Below are 22208 nucleotides of genomic sequence, written 5' to 3'. Positions count from 1 at the left end.
TCATCTTTCTTGATATCAGGCAAGTTTTCTGCCAGCAAATCTTCAACAATTCGCTCTGTGTTTTCTGTTATACACCCCTGTTCTGGTACTCCAATCACCCGTAGGTTTTTCCTCTTGATGGTGTCCCACATAATTATTAGGCTTTCTTCATTTTTTCGAATTGTTTTTTTCTGATTTTCCCTAAAATAAATTGGTGTGAAGGGATTTATCTTTGATCTCACTAATTTTGACTTCCGTTGCCTCAGTTCTGCTCCTATGACCTTCTATTGAGTTGTCTCATTCTGAAGTTTTATTGTTAAATCTTTTGAATTTCTAGTTGCTGTCTCTATGTGGATTCTATCAGCCTGTTAATTTTGTCATTTTGTTCTTGTAATATTTTCCTGAATTTCTCTGTTGCTTTGTTTCTGTTTTCCTTGGCTTGGTCTGAGTTTTGCCTGATCTCCTTCCTGATCTCTTGGAGAACTCTGTATGTTAGTCTTTTGAATTCTGTCTCAGGTAGTTCCATTACATTATCTTCCTCTGGAAGGTTTCCTGATTCTTTATTTTGGTCACTTGCTGGAGCCATCTTGTTCCGCTTCTTTATGTGATTTGATACTGACTGTTGTTTCCGAGGCATCAATAAATTATTCTGTTTATTTATTGTGTGTTTGTTTTCTGTGTCCTAACTTTTCATTTTGTTTTGTTTGGATATGCCCAGATAGGCTGGGCATGTGAGCTACTTTGGTTATTGGCATCTTTGAATCTCTCACAGCCTGTCTCCAGGTAGTCAGAGCAGCTACTAGGTATGTGACCCCAGGAGTCTGTTCATGTCTCTTGTATGGGTGCAGCACAGGTGTCCAGGTCTTCGGTCACCGAACGTGTGGTGCAGACTCTCACCTACAGTCCTAGACGGGCAGGGCTTTGTAGGGGTGTTTGGAGCAGGCACAGGTATCTGGCTGCAGTAGGGGGTATGTGTGGAGCAAGGCTGGGGGCTGATGGCTGCCCCTGGGAGCCTGGGTGGAGGACGTGTCCCTGTCCCCTAGAGCGCATAGGGGGGAGGAATTGCAGCTGGTCCTTGGGTACCCAGTGCTGTTGGCTGGAGGGACTGGGAGGCACCACTTATTCTCAGACCCCTGTTGTGGGTGGCTAGATGGAGTGGGTGGTACTGCCTGCCATCAAGGCTCTGGTGTGGTTGGGTGAGACCCTTGTTTAAGGGGCAAGGTGGTATCAAATGTCATGAATCTGCAGCTCCCTGTTGGCTGCTGCAGTTGAAAATGGGCTTAAGGTGTATGCCCTGCTGTTTTATGCTAATGGGAGCATGCGGTGTTGAATCGGCCCACACAGGTCTAGGCAGGGGTGAAGGGCACTGCAGGTCTGTGGACCCCTTATGCTAGTGGCTGGGCAGTGGGGCAGGGCCTCCTGACCTGCCCTGAGTTCCTGACATAGAGGGCGTGGCATATTTTTAAAGCTGTGAGATGGGTGTCAGCGCGGATAACCCTGAATTCGCTGCTTAGGGATCATGGTAGTTATTGAATACTGCCGGACTGGTGTTGGAGTGGAACGTGGTGGTGGGTAGGTGGGGGGAAGGAAGCACTTCTCTGTTGTGAAACTCTGTGGAAGAGGGGTTATTTTGCCCCTGCATGGTAGCTTAGATGCTTGCACTTATCTTTTGCAGGTCTGAACCACTTCCAACCAGCTCTGGAGGTGTACGCAGACTCTCTGCTGCCCAGCCTCACCCGATGTGGTGAGACGTGTCCAGAATGCTACTGCTCACCTCAGCCTGAGTGCGCTGGCTGACCCAGCCAGCAAGACACCGGTGACCTCATGACTGGCACTCTCCTGTGCTTTCGAATTGTCTCTCCTTCTCCGTCACATTCAGTCCGACTCTTCAGCTTTGTCTTTGATGATCAGGGCTCCTAGATTGTCATATATAATGAATTAACTTGTTTTTTTTGGGTCTTTGTTGTAAGAGGGTCGACAGGAAGTATCTGACTATTCTGTCAGCTTGGCCTCAGCTCCTCTTGTTTGATTTCTTGACAGCTGTTTCTGTGGGCATTGATTGTGAATTCAAGTAAAATGAAATCCTTGACAACTTCAGTATTTTCTCCATTTATCATGATGTTGCTTATTGGTCCAGTTGTTAGGATTTTTGTTTTCTTTATGTTAGGGTGTAATCCATACTGAAGGCTTTGGTCTTTGACCTTCATCGGTAAGTGCTTCAAGTCCTCTTCACTTTCAGCAAGCAAGGTTGTGTCATCTGCATATTGCAGGTTGTTAATGAGTCTTCCTCCAGTCCCAATGCTGCATTCTTCCTCGTATAGTCCAGCTCCTTTTAGCCATCCTAATGGTTGTGAAATGGTATCTCGTTTTTTTGATTCGCATCTCTCTGATGGCTAATGACACTTACTATCTTTTCATGTGTTTGGTGGCATTTGAATGTCCTCTTTGGTGAAATGTCTGTTCAAGTCCTTTGCCCATTTTATGATTGGGTTGTCTTTTTGTTGTGGTCAAAATTTTATACATATTTCAGTTATTAGATTCTCCCAGTTGGTAGCTTTTCACTTTTTTGGTAAAATTGATGAATACAGGAGACATTTTAAATTTACAGTATTTACTGGAATACTTTCTCTAATCAAAAGCGTGTCTGAAATGAAAAGGTATTTTTAAAATTTTAATTTTGTATATTAATGTTTTGAAAACAGAGCTTTGCTTGTTCCTTTCAGTTGCTCCCTAATGAGCCCTTGAAGTTCACTGGTCTACTTGCGTTCCTTTACGAAAACCCATTATATTTCATTTTAACAGTAATAGAACTAGTATCCAGAGGATGACTTGTTTGCAAATGGCAATGCCTGTTCTGCAGCTTCCTTGTAGTTTTCTCTGTCTCCTTAGAGGAATGGCTTTGTATTTTGCAGTGAATTATTTAACTGTTGCTCCCTCTTTGGGTCTAAGAGTCAAATTATTGTGGTATCTGTACTAGGGGCTGTGTGCACAGCCTGTATAACGTTTGTGTTATACGGTGATACTCAGGCATCAGTGACATTTGCAAGAGTTATTTTAGCAAGGAAAAGCCTTGGCATGGCTTGGATTGCATGTCTTTCAGGATGCTCCCATCCTTGATTACATAATACTGTTAATTTTCCCTCAGGAACAGTCAAAATAAACCGAAAGGTAATTTTTAAAGACTCTCGATTTTTCTTTATTCAGTTAAGAAAATTAGTTTGGAAATATGGGTCTTGCTCATGAGAACATTCACTAGTATTTTATTTTAGTTTAATGGTTTTCTCTGTCATTTTGTTGCCGTCACAGCTTTACTCTGATTAAGTGTGGAAAAGGAAAAAAAGTTTAGTTTATGTTTGATGCAGTGTGAAAGGGTATTTTAGGCTAACGTAAAATTCCAGTGGTAGAAATAAAATTCTGCCTCAGCTATAAGTGTGGCCTGCTTCTCAAAAGCTTTCTAAAAGGCTGTTTTGGTGTGTGTGTGTAATGGATTTGGTGTATGGAATAATAATAATAGCTGCAATCTGTCTGGTGCTGCTCTGAAGCAGGCACTATTTTAAGTGCTTTACAGATATTAATTCATTAATCTACATTTCAAAGCTCTCTTCATCATTCCCATTCTGCAGATAAGAAAACTGAGACACAAACAGGTAATGGAAACATACCCAAGGCCACACAGCTGGTCAGTGTCTGAGCTGGGGCTTCGGTGGGGCACGTAACCACTCTGTGACACTGTCTCTCTAATGAAAGGACAATTATGTTTTCAGTGTTAGTTTTCTTTCCCCCTTTATTATAAATTGAGTTTCAGATACTTTATTCTTAAGTTGGCAGTGTTTTTGGGTCTTAGGAAGTTTATATTTTATTGCTCCAATTTTTGCAAAAAAGCATTTCTTATTTAACATTTTTGCTTGATGGAAATAAGTCAGTTTCCCAGACAGATTAAACATGTTGATAATAGTGCTAGACGTATGAACAAATTGTAGTATGTTAAGAATAAATTTCAGAGTAAAAATCATGAAAATTCCAAGGTAGTACAGTTATCATAAAGTCTAGTGTATGGTACTGTCTCACATATTATTTAAACTGTAGAAATTACAGCCCTTAAAAATTTAGTTAGGTTTATACTAGCCCTTAAGTGAATTAATATTTATTTTCAAAACAAGTATTGTTGATTTTTACTCTTCAATAAAAGTAATGCAGGCCATTTTAGAAACTCTGGAAAGCATAATATGGTATAGATAAAAAATTAATAAGTTGTATAATTCCATCACTTGTAGGTAAATAATTAATGTTAGATTTTAAGTATCTTTTCTTCCAGCATCATTCACTCATCCATTCATTCATCAGTTATTTATTGAGTATCTTCTATGAGCCAGATGTTGTTCTAGGCACAAGGATAAAAATAGCGAACAAAATAATTTCCTTCCTTATGGAGCTTATATTTTAGTAGATGAGACAGAAGATGAATAGATACATATATAATATAAAGTCAGTAGTGATCAGTGCTTTGAAGAAAAATGAGGAAGAGAGTCTGCTGTTTTGGAGAAAGTGTGATATAGATGGAATTGTATACCCCAAAATATGTGTTGGAACCCTAACCACTATACCTGTGGATGTAATCCCATTTGACAGTAGGGTTTTCTTTGTTATATTAATGAGACCATGTGAGTGTGGAATGTATCTTAAGCCTAATCACTTTTGAGATATAAAAAGAGCAACATAGACACAGAGAGAAGCGAGCGCAAATGGGGAAAGATAGATGCCACATGGAGATTGCCAAGGAACTGAGGAACGTCGGACCTAGAGAAGCTGAGACAGGTATCTTCCCCTAGAGCCCACAGAGAGAGAGCCTTCCACCAGAGCCAGTGCTCTAATTCTGACTTCTAGCCTTATGATCTGTGAGAAAATGAATTTCTGTTCTTGAAAACCACCCACTGTGGTACTTCTGTTATAGTAACACTAGGAAGCTAAGACAGGGTGTCCCAGGGAAGGCTGAGTGATAGGAGGGAGAGGGAGCCTGTGAATATCTGGGAGAAAACTTTACAGGTGGGGGAACAGCCAGTGCAACAACCCTGCAAGGGAAGTGTGTCCAAGGAATAGCAAGGAAGCCATGTGACTGAAGTGCTAGGAGTGACGTGGGTCGGGTCAGAGACGTGAAGGCTGTAGAAGTGTTGGCTTTGGATTTCACTGAGTGAGATGGGGGCCTTTGGAGGGTTTGGAGCAGAGGAGTGATGTGCTGGCTTTTGTTCTAAGAGGATCTGTCTGACTACCCTGGTGAGAATGAATAGACTGTATGGGACAGATAGCCAGGAGAAGGGTTTGGATACTAGAGGTGGTGAAGAAATGGTCAGGTTCAGGATGTATCTAAAGGTAGGGCCAGCAGGATTTGGGGATGGATTAGATGGTGGGGCATGAGAGAAGCAGAAGACTCAAATATGACTACAGCTTAGTAAGCCACTTAATGAATAGTTGTGCCTTTTAGGGAGCTGAAGGCTAGGAAGGAGCAGGTTGTGGGGTTTGGGGTGTGCGGAGGGGAGTCAAGACATGTTACGTTTGAGAAGCCTGTGAAATGTCCACGTGGAGGTATTGATGAGGCGGTTGGACCTGGAAATGTGGATTAGACAAGAGACAAGCCCAGAGACCTAAAGTTGGGCAGACTAGATGGAAATCAAAGCCAGGGGACTGAATGAGATCATCAGGAGAAGGGTCCAAGGACCAGGCCCTGGGAAATTTCAACATTTAGAGGTTGGGAAGAGAAGGAAGATCCAGAAGGAGACTGAGAAGGGGTTAGCAGTGAGATAGGAAGAACTGTGACATCTCAGGAGCCAAGTGAAGAAAGGGGTGAGGAAGGAGGACTGATCAACTGTGGCCAGTGCTGCTGCCTGGTGCAGAAGGGGGGGACCAAGAACACCCACTGGATTTGGCAGCCTGGAGGTCGTTGGTGACATTGACAAGAGTTGGTGGAAAGGTGGAGGTGCAAGGCTGATTGGAGTGAGTTCAGAGGAGAGAGGTGACTTTTGTTTGTTACTTGGCATTACATCATAAACATTATTCCATCCTTAAAAATCTGTTTTAAATATTGTTTTTTAATGACTATATAACATTCCATGTTTTTTTCTAATCCTGTTGTTTTCTGGATAAGATGTTTATAATTTTACCACTGCATTGACTTTAATACTGCAATGCTTATATATGAATATAAAATTTCCTAGATGCAGAATGACAGACAAAACAGGCACAGATGTTTTTAGAGCTTAATCCTAAAATATGGCCAGTTGCTTTAGAGAAAGGTTTGTTACCAGTATATGCTCCCCTTGGCAGTATAGGAGTGGCCATGTCTTGCTGCATATGTGTTACTAAATCTCTCTTGTCTCTTTTCCATTTATTACTAAATTGAGTCGAATATCCACAACAGCGTTAAGTTACGGAGGTGATAGTGAGCATCAGTGTTTTGTTCTTGATTTACAGGACCAGCTTATGGTGATTCCGTGTGTGTCAGAGTAGAACTATGCACCAGAGGGTTTTCAATGATTGTACACATACATTTTAAGAATATATTATAATATAATTCCTGGATCAGTAGAGTTTAGTTTTGTTGCATAATGACTTTGTGGCAAGTTTCACCACGAACATGGTACCCCACACTCTGGGGCCAGCCCTGTATGTTTTCTTTCAGTTTCCAAGTCTCATTGTGAAGTTCATATTCTCAGGGAGGTCTTTTCTAACTCCCTAAATCCAACTGGGATCGGCCTCATTGCACATCATTCTTCTCTTTAGAAAGGCTTGTAATAATTATAATTATCACCCTTGATGCTGGTCTTTCCAGCCGGATTGTGAATTCTGTAGGGCAGAGATGGTAGTTTTGTGTCTGCAGTTCTAGCTACACAGTTTATGGCAGTGTCTTGTGAAAAGTTGAGCGCAAAATTGTCACTCATTATTTTGTTGAATGAATGACTGAGGTGCAGTCTGGAAGTGGTAGCTTGCCCAAGGGGGCAAAGGGTTCACGTTCAGATCTTTGTAACTTCGGAGCCCAGTTCTCCCGCACACAGGTCTTCCTCTATCAGGAAGTGAGCGTGGGTAGGGATGCTGAGAATCACATTTTTAGTTTTTCTATCTTCACCTGGGTTGTAGCTCCTCAAGGAAACAAACTGTTTCTAAGAATTGACAAATAGTTGTCGATTGCTCAATTAGGGCCCCCTCATTTCTCCTTCCTTCTGTATCTTTATTATTACAGTACAAAAAAAAAACAAACACAAAAGGTTTGCCATCGAGTTGATGCCAACTTATGATGACCCCTTCTGTGTCAGAGTAGAACTATGCACCAGAGGGTTTTCAATGACTGATTTTTCAGAAGTAGAGTGCCAGGCCTTTCTTCCCAGGTGCCTCTGGGTGGACTTGCACTTTTTGGTTAGTAGCTGAGTGTGTTAACCATTTGTACTACCCAGGGACTCCATTACAGTACATAATTATATGATAGTTTTTTTCTATACTTGTCTGTCTGCCATTCTGAACTCTGACTCCCTGAGATCAGGAAGCTTGTCTCCTTCATCTTTTTATCCACAGTTTTTGGCACATTGTCCAGCATATAAGGGATATGGTGGGGGCTCAGAAATGTTTGAATAAATGAATGGATAAACTCAGTATGGATGGTATCCAAACAAGTTTAAAGATTAATTATTTAGAAATATATTGTCTACTTTCCGATGAACTATAAAGATGTCAGTCATAACAATATATGCACTTAACTGCCAGAAGAATGAACAAATCTGTCTTGGAAGAGGTATAGTCAAAATGCTCCTTAGAGGCAAGGATGGTGAGACTTTGTCTCATGTACTTTGGACGTGTTATCAGGTGGGACCAGTCCCTAGAAAAGGATATCACGCTTGGTAAAGTAGAGGGTCAGTGAAAAAGAGGAAGACCCTCCACAAGATGGATTGACACAGTGGCTGCAACAATGGGCTCAAGAGTAACAACGATTGTGAGGATGGCACAGGACCGGGCAGTGTTTCATTCTGTTGTACATAGGGTTGCTGTAAGTTGGAACTGACTCGATGGCACCTAACAACAACAACAGTTTATTGTCTGTAAAATCCAGGATTTGTCAAAAACTTGTATTTATTATACATAGATGCTAGCATTAATGTACAAAGTGAATTATACTATTATTAGACTCAGAGAAGGTGCTTAATGAATGAGTGAATGAATAACAGAATAGCACTGTGTTTTTATTCACACTAATATTATCAATTTTTTTAAACCTGTGGAATCAGTTTACAATTCTAATTTTGAATGGCTGTATAGTACCATATTAAACTCAACCTTTGGACTCTTTTTAATTTTTCATTGGTATAAATAATGCTGCTATGGACAGCTGGACATATTTATACACATAGCTTTTTCTTCTTTTCAATTATTAGGATAAATTTCTAGAAGTGCAATTGTGGAAGCATTTGAAACATTGTTGAACTGCCTTCCAAAGGGCTTGTACCATTTTACTACCACCTTTCCAGGACTTTGTATTAATATTTTTAAATTTTTAAAATTAAATAAGCATAATAAGGTATCTCCTTGTTTTAGTTTGCATTTCTTTCGATGACTTCATTAATTTGAACATTTCCCCACAAGTTTGTTTACTAATAAATTGTATTTTCTTTTGTCTTAGTTGTCTATTTCTGTCCTTTTTTCTTTCAGTTATTTGGTTATTAATTTTTTAAAAACAACTTTTATGGATTCTTTTTATATACTAGATATTAACCCCTCATAGTATTCACTGAAAGTATTTTTTTCCAGTTTAATTTTTCCCTTCTTACTTTGGGGTTTTTAATTACAAGCTAAATGCATATATAGTCTAAACTGTGTATCTTTGTTTTCTTTTTTTTATTAAGCTTCTGTGAAACTTATAAAACTTTATAAAAGAAGCTTCATAAAAGGCAATAACAAGGCCCGAAACAGAACCCAGATGAACTGCTGGTTGTTTTTCATTATGTGACTTATGATTTAATTATACTATACTCTGTGAGATTTTAAACTTATTGATGGCATCAAAAGGAGGAGTGTATTTGGCCCCAGCTGGCTACGACCTCTTCCAAAATTAAATCCCATGGCAGTGTACCACTCATGCAGAGCTTAGGCTTGTTGTTGTTGTTGTTAGGTGCTGTCGAGTTGGTTCCGACTCATAGCGACCCTGTGTACAACAGAATGAAACACTGCCTGGTCCTGCGCCATCCTCACAATCGTAGTTATGCTTAAGCTCGTTGTTGCAGCCACTGCGTCAGTCCAGCTCGTGGAGGGTCTTTCTGTTTTCACTGACCCTCTACCTTACCAAGCATGATGTCCTTCTCCAGGGACTGATCCCTCCTGATTATGCGTCCAAAGTATGTGAGATGCAGTCTTGCCATCCTTGCTTATAAGGAGTATTCTGGTTGTACTTTTCCCAAGACAGATTTGTTTTTTCTCTTGGCTGTCCATGATATATTCAATATTCTTCTCCAACACCACAATTCAAAGGTGTCAGTTCTCCTTCGGTCTTCTTTATTCATCATCCAGCTTGCATATACATATGAGGTGATTGAAAACACCATGGCTTGGGTCAGGCGCACCTTAGTCTTCAAGGTGACATCTTTGCTTTTGAACACTTTAAAGAGATCTTTTGCAGCAGATTTTCCCAGTGCAATGGGTCTTTTGATTTCTTGACTGCTGCTTCCATGGGTGTTGATTGTGGATCCAAGTAAAATGAAATCCTTGACAACTTCAGTCTTTTCTCCATTTATCACGATGTTGCTTATTGGTCCAGTTGTGAAGATTTTTGTTTTCTTTATGTTGAGGTGTATTGAAGACTGTGGTCTTTGATCTTCATCAGTAAGAGCTTTAAGTCCTCTTCACTTTCAGCAGGCAAGGTTGTGTCATCTGCATCAAGCAGATTGTTAATGAGTCTTCCTCCAATCCTGATACCCCATTCTTTTTCATATAGCCCAGTTTCTCGGATTATTTGCTCAGTGTACAGATTGAATAAGTATGCTGAAAGGATACAACCCTGACTCACACCTGTCCTGACTTTAAACCATGTAGTATCCCCTTGTTCTTTTTGAACAACTGCCTCTTGACCTGCGTACAGGTTCCTCATGAGTACAGTTAGGTGCTCTGGAATTCCCATTCTTCTCAGTGTTGTCCGTAATTTGTTATGATCCACACAGTCGAATGCCTTTGCGTAGTCCGTAAAACACAAGTCAACATCTTTCTGGTATTCTCTGCTTTTAGCCAAGATCCATCTGACATCAGTAATGATATCCCTTGTTCCATGTCCTCTTCTGAATTTGGCTTGAATTTCTGGCAGTTCCCTGTGGATATACTGCTGCAGCCAATTTTGAATGATCTTCAGCAAAATTTTACTTGTGTGTGTGATATTAATGATATTGTTCAAAAATTTTCGCATTCTATTGGATCACCTTTCTTTGGAATGGCCATAAATATGGATCTGTTCTAGTAGGTTGGCCAGGCAGCTGTCTTCCAAATTTCTTGGCATAGATGAGTGAGCACTTGAAGCGCTGCATCCATTTGTTGAAACATCTTACTTGGTATTCCATCAGTTCCTGGAGCCTTGTTTTTTGCCAGTGCCTTCAGTGCAGCTTGGACTTCTTCCTTCAGTACCGTCAGTTCCCGATCATATTCCACCTCCTGAAGTGGTTGAACATCGATCAGTTCTTTTTGGCATAGTGACTCTGTGTCTTCCTTCCATCTTCTTTTGATGCTTCCTGCGTTGTTTAATATTTTCCCCATAGAATCCTTCAGTATTGCAATTCAAGGCTTGAATTTTTTCTTCAGATCTTTCAGCTTGAGAAATGCCAAGCGTGTTCCTCCCTTTTCGTTTTCTATGTCCAGGTTTTTGCACATGTCATTATAATACTTTGTCTTCTCAAGCCACCCTTTGAAATCTGTTTAGCTCTTTTACTTCATCATTTCCTTTCACTTTAGCTACTCGACGTTCAAGAGCAAGTTTCAGAGTCTCTTCTGACATTCATTTTGGTCTTTTCTCTCTTTCCTGCATTTTTAATGACCTCTTGCTTTCTTCATGTATGATGTCTGATGTCGTTCCACAACCCATCTGGTCTTCGGTCATTAGTGTTCAGCATGTCAAATCTGTTCTTGAGCTGGTCTCTAAATTCAGGTGGGATATACTCAAGGTCGTACTTTGACTCTCTTGGACTTGTTCTAATTTTCTTCAGTTTCAGCTTGAACTTTAGCATATGAGCAACTGATGATCTGTTTCACAGTTGGCCCCTGGCATTATTCTGGCTGAAGATATTGAGCTTTTCCATTGTCTCTTTCCACAGATGTAGTCGATTTGATTCCTGTGTATTCCATCTGGTGAGGTCCACGTGTATAGAGCTTAGGCTTAGAGAATCTCATCACTCCAGAGCCCAGCTTCTGAGGAAGTATGCAGGTGGGGGCCAAGTACTTAATATAAAAGCATTAAACTCCTGAATAAAAGCCATGAGGTTCTGCATACAACCTTTATGACTTGTATTCCATATAATTTGTACTATGCTCAAGTATCTAATTAATCTGCTTGATTGAATTGTCACTCGAGAGTAGACTGGAAGAAGCAAATTGGGTAGGAAAGGGTGGTGGAGAGAGCTTTTGCTGCTTGATAGCCTGGCTTAGAGGGAGGTAAGAGAACAGTAAAACATGTGCATGTGTGCACACACATACACTCCTACACCCCTGAATCATTTCATGTGGATTTTCATAATGATGAAAAACCTGTAAGTGTTATTAAATGCATTGGCGCTTGATAGGATGTGGTTCACCCATCTAGAAGATTCCATTATGTAGAATCATTTATTATTCCACAAGGCTGGATAGAAAAAGCATCGGGATGCTATGCTAATTTTTTTCTCTTCAGGGATTTTGGAGGAAGCTGACCCAGAGACATTTACAATGGAAGTACAGCATTTATTTATAAGGGTTTGCTACAAGGAGCAGACAGAGTTAGACTAAAATGTGTGACTTCATGCTGTGTTTCTTGTGATTGATTCCACTTAGTGTTATTGAATAACTTCAAAGGGCAGCTGAGAATTACCATGAAGACACACACAGCAAAGCAATTCCTCACCTGCTGTCTCTGATCACAGAAGACACAGTTAGACTCACATATCTTCCCAGGACACATGCAGTAGACATGCTGCAGCTTGTTTGGAGAGAAAGCCAAGGGTCAGAGTCACACTGTTTGCCCCTTGTGGGCTGGGACAGTTTTAAATATAACTAAGGGTACTTTTTTAGAATTAAAAGCAGTAGAGGCTGAGCTTCAAGGCATGGGTTGCTTCCTAAAAATAAATTCACTGAACTTCTAAAGAACATTAGAATCAACTTGCCAAACTAGACCGTTGCCATTGAGTTGATTCCAACTCATAGCGACCCTACAGGACAGAGTAGAACTGCCCCATAGGGTTTCCAACTCTGTAATCTTTATGGAAAGGACCCCTGGTGGCATAGTGGTTAAGTGCTCAGCTGCTAACTGAAAGGTTGGTGGTTCCAACCCACCAGCCGCCGGAAGAAAGATGTGGCAGTCTGCTTCTGTAAAGATTACAGCCTTGGGAAACTCTATAGGGCAGTTCTACTCTGTCCTATAGGGTCAGTATGAATCGGAGTTGACTCAATGGCAGTGACAGACTGCCACATCTTTCTCCCGTGGAGCAGCTGGTGGGTTTGAACCACCCACCTTTCAGTTAGCAGCTGAGCGCTTAACTATTGTGCCACCAGGGCTCCTTTGTCAAACTAGTGTAGGATTCAAATGTGGAAGAAATCCGAGAGTATTTACTGTTTGGGGGAAAAGAAATTGGGAATTTATTCAAATTTGACTGTTTGAAATGATGAAAGTGTTTTCAGAATACTATAGAATGGAAGTGGATTTTGGTGCCTGACCTGGTCTCCAAGGTCTTGTTGTTGGTCGGCTTTCTGCAAACCCAGCATTTTCAAATTGTCGTGGCAATTTCTACCACCTTTGACCAGCCGTCATCCCCCAGTCATCATCTCCTCACCCTGTGATCAAGGAGTGAGTTTCAAGTATCGTCAATTCTCAATTGCCTTTGGGTGAAATATTAAAAATATTTTCATTTTGAAAAATTATAAAATATACAGAAAAATACAAAGAATGCAGTAATAAGCACCCGTGTATCTGCTACCCACAGTTAATACTCTCAGCTGGTTGTTATATTTGCTACCATCTTTTATATTAAGCTCTGGGAATTTACAGCTCACAGGTGCTGGGTAGTTGTTCTTTGCCTGTCCTCATGAAGTTTCACCCCATGCCTGTGCAGCTGAGTATCAGTCACATGCTCAAGGAACCCGTATGTGGGGTGGGCGGGGACGGGTTGTGCTTATGTGCAGGTCTCTTCTCCAGTGCTGTGCTCTGCACATTCCAGCCGCCTCAGCCTCCCCTCTGTTCAGCTCTGTAAAGCCATCTTGCTGTCTTGGTTCTCCTCCCTGCACTGTGGCTTGGAAAGTGCCTCCTGCAGAGGGTGAGCGTGACTCATCTCCTTTGTTTCCCTTCTGCTGGCTGTCCAGAGCCTGAAAACAGTTGTTTCATATCTTTCTTCTGGTTTTCTAGTAGTTTATGTCAAGAAGGCTCACTTGGGAACACTTACGCCATCACAGCCAGCAGCAGAAATTGTCTTTTTAACTTGAAAAAAATTATTTTATCATTGTGTTGTGTTTGGAATAGAGGGGGTAGTTATAGGGTTAATTCACTGTGCTCTCTTGAGCAGAAATCCTTTATGGCCAAAAGGTCGGCGGTTTGAATCCACCAGCTGCTCCTTAGAAACCCTGTGGGGCAGTTCTACTCTGTCGTCTAGGGTTTCTATGACTCGGATGGATTGTTGAGGGCTTTTTCCCCCTTTCTAGTTCACTGCCATAACTAGGTATTTCTCAGAAGCTTTTGTTTGTTTCTTCTGCAGCTGAACTTTTTAGGCTAACTCCCTTAACCTGCTTTTGTTCTGGAAGTTTAGTAACTTGTCACAGCTCCTACCAGTCTCTTGTGATGCTATCCTCTGTCTGTCCTTGAGCAGTTTGCTCAAGGTTGTCATTACCCTCTATAGAGTTCTTGTAAAACACATTGGATCAGGTTTTGGAGACTGTGCAACTATGACATAGAGTGCAGAAACCACCACAGACCTTGCATTTTGGCAGAGGGTATTTGAACATTGATTTTGATGAAAAACATTTGCTTTGAAGGATTGGCGATTGTTTGAATAGCATGCAAACTAAGCCTGGAAGTGTAGACGGTATTATGTAATGGATTAAGAAGCCACTGAGTACCTTTCCTTTGTACCCATTGCCCTTGAGTCGATTCTGACTCATAGTGACCCTATAGGGGTAGGGTCAGAGTAGTACTGCCCCACAGGGCTTCCAAGGAGCAGCTGGTGGATTCAAGCTGCTGACCTTTGGGTTAGCAGCCAAACTCTTAACCACTGTGCCACCAGGGCTCCACTAACCTTTTCCTTTATAGATGTTCTTAAATCTCAGCACCAGTTGGAAAGGATGACTCTACTTTCATATCAGACAGCCAGGATGAGGTTCAGGCTCTTTAGGGTACAGAAAGTTCTGTTTATCAACCACTTAACTGATCTTATAGTTCATAATTTAGTTGGAAAATAAGAGATAACAGTAAAAAGATGACTGATAATGCAGCAGTACATGGGAAACGTGAAGTGAATGATTAAGAATAGGACAGGAATTCAGATGATAAAAAGGTCACATTGGGGGTTGGGAGTGGGTTGGGAGTTTGGAAAGGACTTCATGGAGAAAGAAGGACTTGAAGGGCTGGAGGTTTCAGATGAGCCTAACAGATCTAGGGGGATAGGGTAGAGTGTGTGCTGAGATAAGGAGGCGGGAAGCCTAGAGGAGTGGCAGGCTTTTACAGGGATGGACCGGTGGGAAACTGAGGCTGGTAAGGGTGATTTGGGCCAGCTGTAGAGAGTCTTGCTTTTATCTCATAGGCAGTTAAAAAGTGTTGAAAGTTTTTAAGTGAAGAAGGAGAAAAATGACTCAAAGAGCAGCATGTTAGAAAGACTAGTCTGTCAGCAAATATAAATTAGGATTTTGTTCCCTAAACTGCTTCTCAAACTTGCCTGCACATTGCAGTCACCTGGAGAGGGGGAGGGGGTTAGAAAATAATGATGCCCAGGCTCCACCGCCAGAAATTCTGATCTAATTGGGCTGGAGTTAGGTCTGAGTTTTAGGAATTAGGTCTGGGTTTTGGGAGTTTTGGAAACCCTCATGGCGTAGTGGTTAAGAGTTTGGCTACTAATCAAAAAGTTGGCAGTTCAGATCCACCAGGTTCTCCTTGGAAACCCGATGGAGCGGTTCTACTCTGTCGTGTAGGGTTGCTATGAGTCGGAATCTACTTGACGGCAGCGGGTTTGGTTGGTTTGGTTTGGGAGTTTTTAAGTCTCCCCGGGTGATTCTTCTTCTTCTTTTTTTGGGGGGTGGGGGGCTGGGTCAGGGGGTGTATATGTGGCCAGGAATGATCCATGTTTTGCAACTGATTTAGTTTATTTTTTACTCTTTTTTGAAATAGTGTCAAGTAACTAGCTAAGTACATTTTGAAGGGCATCCATAGTTCCAAATGCTTTTCCCTCTACTATTTACTGATGATGGTCTAAGTATCTCCTAATTAATCTTTTGGGAACAGAGTGTGGCCACAGCATTATCATGGTTGTTGTGGCTTCTTTTTTTAAAATAATATTTTACTGTGTTTTTGATGAAAGTTTACACAGCAAATTAGTCCCCCATTTAACAATTTCTGAACATATTGCTCAGTGACACTGGTTGCATTTTTCACACTGTGTCAGCATTCTCATTTCCTTTTTGGTTGTTCCATTTCCGTTAATCTAGCATCCTTACCTCCCCTTACATTCTCATCTTTGCTTTAGGGTAAATGTTGACCATTTGGTCTCATAAATGATGTTTTAAAGGAGCACAGTACTCATGGATGATATTGTTTATTTCCTCAGGTGATTCTAATGTGCAGCAAAGCTTGAGACCCACTGCCTCACCCACTGATATCTTGCTGTAGCCTCTACTCATTGTGCTGGCCCACAGCTGGCCAGGCAAATGCAGAATCAACTGGTGGGGAAAAAAAATGTAGGTGCTTCTGTAACGTCTATTTATAACATTCCACATGTTTCAAAACTTTAGCTGCAACAGTTTTCTCATCAATGCCTACAGTTTTTGCATTGGCAGTGAAGTGGTGTTGTTATGTGCCGTTGAGTTAATTGCGACTCATAGCGACCCTATCGGACAGAGTAGAACTGCTCCATAGGGTTTCCAAGGAGCAGCTGGTGGATTCGAACTGCCAACGTTTTGGTTAGCAGCCGATCTCTTAATCACTGCACCACCAGGGCAATGAAGTAGATGGGGACAAATATATAGACTTTTGGAAGGGACCCAGAGTCCTGAGAATTTGGTCAATGAAAAATGTTCCCTCTTTTGCGTTAAAAATAAAAGGGCAAGGTAAAGCGAACGCCTGTATACACAGCCCAGAATTCAACAAAATAAAAGCAATTGTAGTATGAAGACACTAAACTTGCAATTATAAAAATATAAATCCTCAAACACTTGCTGGTGGAAGACTTTCAGTTTCCAAATGCTATATTGTCGGTAGCTTTCAAACTTGAGCATGCATCAGAATCACCTGGAGGACAATCACAGATGTAGCAGACCTAGCGTGGCTGGCTGGTGCAGGACCAAGCAGTGTTTCCTTTTGTTGTACATAGGGTCGCTGTGAGTTGAAACTGACTTGATGGCACCTAACAATAGCAGCAACAGGGTGGCCTGAAAAGTTACATTTCTATGTGTTCCTAGATGATGCTGCTGCTTCTGTTGGTCCTGGCACCAGCCAGGGAGAACCACTGGTCTTCGCAGGTATATGAGGACCACTACTATATGGTCCATATATTGCAGGGAAAAGGGATCCGTGGGTGACGCTTTACTACTAGCTGAAAGGTTGGAGGTTCAAACCCACCTAGAAGTGCCTCGGAAGACAGGCCTGGTGATCTGCTTCCGAAAGTCACAGCCTTGAAAACCCAACAGAGTAGTTCTACTCTGCACACATGGGGTCACCACGAGTCAGATCAACTTGACGGCAACTAACAATATTTGCAGGGATAATGGCTGGATAAAATGTGGTCCCAGGACAGGGGTTTTGTTTTTCAGGGTGTACAGTCAGGCAAGGGGCTTGTCTTGGCAATTAGAGAGTCTGTCCCTACCAGTTCCAGCCAATCCTTCCTATTCTGCATGCTGCAGGGGCACCTGCCTGAGTCCAGCTGGGGATACAGGAGAAGGAAAATTGACTTCTCATTTGCCTTACTGTCCTTTAAAAATCTACTGCAAAAGGTTGGTGTTGTATACAGTCATGCTGTTAGATAATGTGGAGTCCCTGGGTGCTGCAAACAATTAAGCATCTGGCTGCTAACTGAAAGGTTGGAGGTTTGAGTCCACCCAGAGGTACCTTGGAGGAAAGTCCTGGTGATCTACTTCTGAAAAATCAGCTATTGAAAACCCTATGTAGCACAGTTCTACTCTGACACAAATGGAGTCACCATGAGTCAGAGTCAGCTCGACGGCAACTAGTTATTACGTAATGTTCTTTTTCTTCTACTATAGAATATTTGTGAGTTTAAAGGTTTTTCTCTTTCATTGCTCTCTCCTCTACCCCCCTCACCCTACCAGATTTAAAATTCGAAGAGTTAAACAACAACAACAACAAAAAGTCATTACCCTTTTACACTTCTCATTCATCCACGGAGACCATTGTCCTCCTAAAGGCAAGTTCTTGTTGCACCTTCACCTATGTAGCACCCTCTTATGAGCCTTCCTGGTGGATTAGTAGCCATTTGTAGTACAGGAGGGAAGAGAGGTAGAAATCATTCTCAGATGTTAAACTGAAATGTGTTTCTAATTGAAAGCATGACGATAATTTATGCATGAAAGGGCCTTGGGGGTGATCTCTGGCAGAGGCTCAGCTTCCAGAGCTGGGTCCCCACTTGTGACCACTTCTGTTCTCTCAGAGTAGAGGCCATTTCCATTCCTGTGACATTCCATAAATAGCGGTGGCTCAGTAGGGACCCGATCACCTCAGATCCCCCAACAAAGTTTGCTTAGTGGCCCAGGAAAGCTCTGTTAAGTTAGAATCCTGTACTTCAGAAGCCCATAGCTTTTGAACTTGAATTCTAGAAGCATAATATGGAAAGGGCCTGAGGGAACAAGCAGCTACCGCCTTCCCTATTCCCTCAAACACTCACACTTGTAGAGGCCAAGGTTAAGTGATTTATCTCAAAGTCATCTAGGGAGCTGGCTGATCTTTTTTAAAGAATCTTTCCCAACTTTTCAAAAAATCTTTCCCAACTTTTCAAAAATTTGTCAGCCTGTAGTCTTCCACTGAAGGGTCATTTCTTATCATTATTTGCTGTAACTAATAGGAATCATACTGTAAGTAAATGAGGAAAATATCTTTTCTCTTTTATGGAAAATCAGTAGGTTTCAGGGCTTTTGGGCCTTCCTTAGTTGATAGTATCCTGTGGTTTACTGCCTTCATCTGTTAAGTAATTTTTTTGTAGACTGAATCTTGCAATGAAACTTATGGGAGATTTAATAATATGACCTGCCTGAGGACTAAGAGTTGAAGTCAAAGGTGGACTGATAGCAAAGGGTAGGCATAATAAATGTATTTGAACAAATAAAGACAGGACTGAAGGAATCATGTCCACAGTCCTATGATATTACCTAATAAAACTTAGGTCAGTAACACCTAAACTTCCATGGGACCTATTGTTGTTGTGTGCTGTCGAGTCGATTCCAACTCATAGTGACCATGCTGGACAGAGTAGAACTGCCCCATAGGGTTTGCTAGGTTGTAATCTGTACAGGAGCAGATTGCCACATCTTTCCCTTTTAGAGCCACTGAGTGGGTTTTCACTGCCAAGTTTTTGGTTAGCAGCCAGGTGCTTAAGCATTGTACCATCAGGGCTCCTTCCATGAGATCTAGTCTATGCTAAAAGCCAGGCTTACCTTACCATGACCCATAGCCCTGCTACCTTTAAAACTGCCCACAAACCTGGTGATTCAGTAAGGATGTTGAATAGGTGTTCATTGTACATGCATCCTAGCAAACACGAGACGAAGACGTTGGTTTTTTTTTGGTTGCCTTTCAGTGTAAAACTAGGGATGGTGTACAGTGCACTTGTGTTTTATACAAACTAGCAGGTGTATATTGGGTGAATCTCCATCTTTCTGCCCTTGGTAAAAAGAGGTGTTGGACTAAACTTCTAAAACAGCCACTCCAAGCTCTGATAGCAGAACAGTTCTTGGTGTTGGGGATTAGACTTGGGCTTTGTTTTTTGTTTTTTTTTGCCAATTCTTGTTCGGATACTCAAAATTTAAACTTAAGCCATGGAACATAACTTAAATAATGGCAGAGCATTTTCTTAACATTTTTCTCGTGTTTCTGAGGCATTTCTGGGAGGCAGCTATCGTAAAGTGGTTGAGAATCTTGGCTTTGGAGCCAGCTCATTTGGGTTCAAATTCCAGCCCTACTATTTATTAATAATTGTGTGACCTTTGGCAAATTACTTAATCTCAGTGTCTGTTTCTTCATCTATAAAATGGACAAAATAAAATATCTATTTAAAACAGTTATTGAGGAATTAAATTAGTATATATTAGAACAGTGCCTGGGCACATAGATAGATAGCTGCTCCAACTCATGGTGACCTTATGTACACCAGAATGAAACGTTGCCCGGTCCGGTGTTATCCTCACGATTGCTGGTATGTTTAAGTGCATTGTTGTGGCTGTTATATCACTCCAGCTCACTGAGGGTCTCTCCCGCTGTCTCTGACCTTCTGTTTCACCAAACATGATATCCTCCTTCAGCGATTGATCCTTCCTGATGGTGTGTCCAAAGCAAGCGAGTCAGGCAGTGTTCTGTTGTGATCCATAAGGTTTTCATTGACTAATTTTTGGAAGTAGATTGCCAGGCCTTTATTTCTAGTCTGTCTTAGTCTGGAAGCTCCTCTGAAATCTGTCCACCATGGGTGGCCCTTCTGGTATTCAGAATACCAGTGGCATAGCTTTCAGCATCATAGCAACACACAAGGTGCCGTAGTACGACAAACTGACAGACAAGTGATGGGCCTGGCACACAGGAAGCCCTTAATAAATACTAGCAATCATCATCATTATCATAGAGTCTTTCAATATGGTTTTATTTTATTGGGGGAATATCCTGATATTACTATTATCCTTTTGGAAGAATTAGTGAGGTGTACGATACTTATCTTCAAAGCTTTGTCTTCTGTTGTCTTTCTGCAGCAAGCTGTGTTCCACCATGCCAGAATGGAGGGATGTGTCTACGACCTCAACTCTGTGTGTGCAAGCCAGGGACAAAGGGTAAAGCCTGTGAGACAACAGCCACTCAGGATACTTTGTCCATTGCAGTCTCTGGAGGGCAGAGTCCTGGGGCTGCTTCCAACTGGATCCCTCCTGAGCCAGCATCAAAGCACACTCCATCTAAGAAGGCAGACACTCTACCAAGAATCAGTCCTGTAGCCCAGATGACCCTGACCCTCAAGCCAAAGCCTTCAGTAGGACTCTCCCAGCAGATACATTCTCAGTGAGTTTTTTAAACTTGCCTCCAGCTCAAGAGCGTCTTAATTACTCTCTTGGATGCATTGTTTTAATCACTCTCCTTTTCCGTCAAAGTTTGCAGGAATCACTTGGATAATGTCTTTTCCTGTTTTTTTTTCTGTAAGGATTTACATGTTATTCCGACGACATACCAAGTCTCATGTATGTTTAGCTTCTGCAGGAAAAATTTACCATAAGCATAAACCATAGAAATAGTGAGGATCCTAGGACTCAACTTGGGAGGGAATGTGGAAAAATAACAGATAGTTGTTTGATGGTGGTGGAATTGGGAGTTTTAAAGAATTCTTTTTCCGAGTGATGCTCTAGAGCTTTGAAAGAATAACTTAAAAGAAACAGTGATCGTGATTTTTAAAGATATTTGATAAAGGTAGAGAACTCAGCTTTGCTCAGAGAAGATGTTCAAATGAAAGTAAGTCTTCAGAGAGAGGTAATTTCTCAAACTCAGTAGCAGGTTAAGTGTATCTTTTAGTAACACCATGTTTATTTCCCAATTGCCATGGAGGCCCGTCTTTGGTGAATGAGCTTGTCTTCTATTTAGGGAAATGTGTTTTTTTAACATTAGAAGTAAGTGCTATTCTAAACCAAATGAGAACGCATGGATAGGAAAGATTATCTTTTCCCTCCTGTGGGCCACATTGGACACAGCCCCTGGGCTGCACTGGGTCCTTACACAGCTTGTCTCCGTTTAATTATCTCCTCTATATGGACAACAAGATGCAGAATTTACTGCAACTATCACTTGTCATTTGTCTAGGAATGTAAAATACAGGAAGTTCCCAACTTAAAAATTGGCTTGACCCAACAGTTCATTTGTAAGTCACTTGTTTGGAATTCAGAATGCATTTCCCCCCAAGAGAGACAGCTTCCACATGGTGATTAGTATCCCATCATCCCACAGAAGTTATTTAATCTGTTACTGTAGATGACATTACCCTAATTTGTACTTCTCCTTTGAATTGGCCACCTATGGTTCTGCTGAGTGGGACCCTTAGGACTTTTTTTTTCCTCTTTGTAGTCCCTCATTAATCCTGTTCTTTCTGTTTTTCTTAATTTTTCTCTCATTTCTTCTTGTCTCATAATACTTCAGTTCTACCATGATAAATAGATTTGGGGGAGTGGTTTGAAATTTAACCATTTTTCTAGCATTTCAATTGAAAAAATATACCCTGCAGCCCCCAACAAGAAGTAACAGTAGTTATAACTGATACTTGTTGTTTTTAGCTGCCATCAAGTCGGCTCTGACTCTTGGTGACCCCGTGTACAACAGAACAAAATGTTGCCCAGTCCTGTGCCATATTCATGATTGTTGTTGGTATGCTCAAATCCATTGTTGCAGCCACTGTGTGTTTTGGGTGTCTTCTGACTTAGAAGGCTCATCTTCTAGCACTATATCAGACAATATTCTGTGATCCATAGGGTTTTCATTGACTAATTTTTTTCTTTTTTATATTTTATTGTACTTCAGGTGAAGGCTTACAGAACAAATAGTTTCTCATGAAACAGTAGTACACATGTTGTTTTATGACATT

At 41.3% G+C, this 22208-nt stretch overlaps 1 protein-coding gene across 11 annotated transcripts in view; it reads left to right on the top strand.

Moving 5' to 3' along the window:
• The window catches only part of LTBP1 (latent transforming growth factor beta binding protein 1), a 666638-nt gene that overhangs the window by 39931 nt on the left and 604499 nt on the right, over positions 1-22208 (top strand). For 9 of the 11 annotated variants that reach the window (XM_023736106.1, XM_023736096.1, XM_023736124.1 and 6 more), the window contains exons 2-3: positions 15987-16116; positions 20344-20644. In XM_023736106.1, the coding sequence (XP_023591874.1) occupies positions 20376-20644 (269 nt within the window). In that variant the 5' untranslated portion in view covers positions 15987-16116; positions 20344-20375. Of the gene's footprint in view, positions 1-15986; positions 16117-17703; positions 17799-20343; positions 20645-22208 lie in introns of those variants that run through there. The other 2 variants (XM_023736101.1, XM_023736140.1) reach the window with 2 other exon arrangements.

The sequence above is a fragment of the Trichechus manatus genome, unplaced genomic scaffold, assembly GCF_000243295.1.
Source record: "Trichechus manatus latirostris isolate Lorelei unplaced genomic scaffold, TriManLat1.0 scaffold00005, whole genome shotgun sequence".
NCBI classification, from domain to species: Eukaryota; Metazoa; Chordata; class Mammalia; order Sirenia; family Trichechidae; genus Trichechus; species Trichechus manatus.
The sequence above is the reverse complement of the archived record's forward strand: the minus strand, read 5'-3'. Positions and strand labels throughout refer to the sequence as shown.